Raw genomic sequence first — 1,805 nt, 5'->3', positions numbered from 1 at the left:
GTGGGTTCGGATCGGACGACTTCGGATCCGCACACAAGGAAACAAGTTATGCATGGTGCCGATCAATACCCAATGCAATACGTCCCCTAGTCGAAAACGAGCTCTCATATCGACTTAGCTAGATATTAACCCTAGCTAGATCCACACACAGAAATGTTTGCCTAGCTAGATCTTAACCCTAGCTCCCTCCCCCGTTTCCTCGATCGTCTGCTTCCACCTCCCATCCATTGCGCACCCCGGCAACCAATCCACGAGAAGCGAAGCCCTAGTCAAGCTCGAGCGCCATGGCTGTCGGCAAGCGACCAGCTGCCGGCCACGGGACGGATCAAGAACCAGAAATCTCCTGCTGCAAGCGGAGGCGCGTCCGCATCGGCAGCACCGCGGCCTTCGAGTTCGAGGACACGCCCTGCCTCGGCGAGGGCAGCTTCGGCGCCGTCCTCAAGGCGCGCCACCGCGTCACAGGCAAGACCGTCGCCATCAAGGTCCTCCGCTCCAACGGCGATCTTGCCGCCGCCAACAAAGAGATCCAGGACGAGGCTGGCTTCCTCGAGGCCTGCAGCCCCAACCCTTACGTCGTCGGCTCCCACGGACTCTTCCGCGACCCTGAGACCTACAAGCTCTGCCTCGCCATGGACTACGTCGGCCCCAACCTCCACGCTTTCCTGTCCGAGAGGCCGCCGCTGCCGGAGGCCATAGTGAAAGGCTACATGTGGCAGCTCCTCACCGGCGCCAACAAGATGCACGGCAAGGACCGCATCGTCCACCGAGATATCAAGCCGCAAAACATCCTGGTCGGGGAAGGAGGGAAGATCCTCAAGTTGTGCGACCTCGGGCTGGCCATGTCCTTGAAGACCTACAGGAAGCCTTACGAGTTTGCCGGCACCATGCCCTACATGGCCCCCGAGATGCTCCTGGGGAAGCCGGACTACGACGCGGGCGTCGACGTGTGGTCGCTGGGATGCGTCATGGCCGAGATGCTGACCGGCGAGATGCTGTTCAAGGCCGACAAAAAGGACGACAGGACCGCCCAGCTCTCGGCTATCTTCCGCGTCCTCGGCTTTCCGGACGAGACGACTTGGCCGGAGTTCTTCGCGGCCGAGGTGCCGCGAGTGTTCTCCTACGCGCAGGCGCAGCAGCACAACACGCTGGGAAACCTCTTCCGCCTGGAGACCTTGTCCCAGGACGGCTTCCAAGTCTTGAAAGGGCTTCTCAAGTGCAACCCAGCTAGGCGGCTGACGACGGCCGCCGCGCTCCAGCTCCCGTGGTTCGCGCCCAAGCTCCCCACCCCCACCGACGACGTGTCAAACTCATTGCCGCCAGTAAGGAACGTTCTGCGGATCAAGATCGTCCCGGCGGGGACACTCAAGAAGAAGAACGTGCTGCGGATCAAGTTCACTCCGCCGGCAGCACCCAAAAAGAAGAACCTGCGGCGGATCAAGGTCATCCCACCGGCGACGCCAGGAACGAAGGAGAACCTGCTGCAGCGGGTCAAGGTCATCCCACCGGCGACACCACAGATGAAGAACGTGCTCAGAATACCACTAGCTAGCGATGTGGAACAAGGCCATGTAGTGTAGGCGTAGCTAGCTAGATGCTTGCTAGCATATGTGCTTCACGGTGCAAATCGTATCATGAAGAACTCCACGTACGGTGGTGGTTTTGTCTTTCTGGTAATTTGGAAAGGGCTTGTCATCGCCGCCCTTGTCCATCTAGCTATATGTAATTGCTTGGAGATGAGATGTCCCTCGAACTGAGCATGTTGTAAATCAGTCATGTTTAATATGTATCATCACCATTGCCCTTCT

General features: G+C 58.9%; 1 protein-coding gene across 1 annotated transcript; it reads left to right on the top strand.

Moving 5' to 3' along the window:
* Positions 1-284: 284 nt before the first annotated feature.
* On the top strand, positions 285-1,577 carry LOC109780666 (putative cyclin-dependent kinase F-2). The gene has a single exon (XM_020339244.1). It carries the CDS (start codon positions 285-287, stop codon positions 1,575-1,577), a length of 1,293 nt encoding a protein of 430 aa, XP_020194833.1.
* The last annotated feature ends 228 nt before the right edge of the window (positions 1,578-1,805 follow it).

Source organism: Aegilops tauschii, chromosome 4, assembly GCF_002575655.3.
Source record: "Aegilops tauschii subsp. strangulata cultivar AL8/78 chromosome 4, Aet v6.0, whole genome shotgun sequence".
Taxonomy (NCBI): Eukaryota; Viridiplantae; Streptophyta; class Magnoliopsida; order Poales; family Poaceae; genus Aegilops; species Aegilops tauschii.
This window is presented reverse-complemented; position numbering and strand designations above follow the sequence as displayed.

Bases quoted from the DNA above. Each gene is read 5' to 3' on its own strand.
- LOC109780666 (XM_020339244.1), top strand. From the start codon at position 285: ATGGCTGTCGGCAAGCGACCAGCTGCCGGCCACGGGACGGATCAAGAA.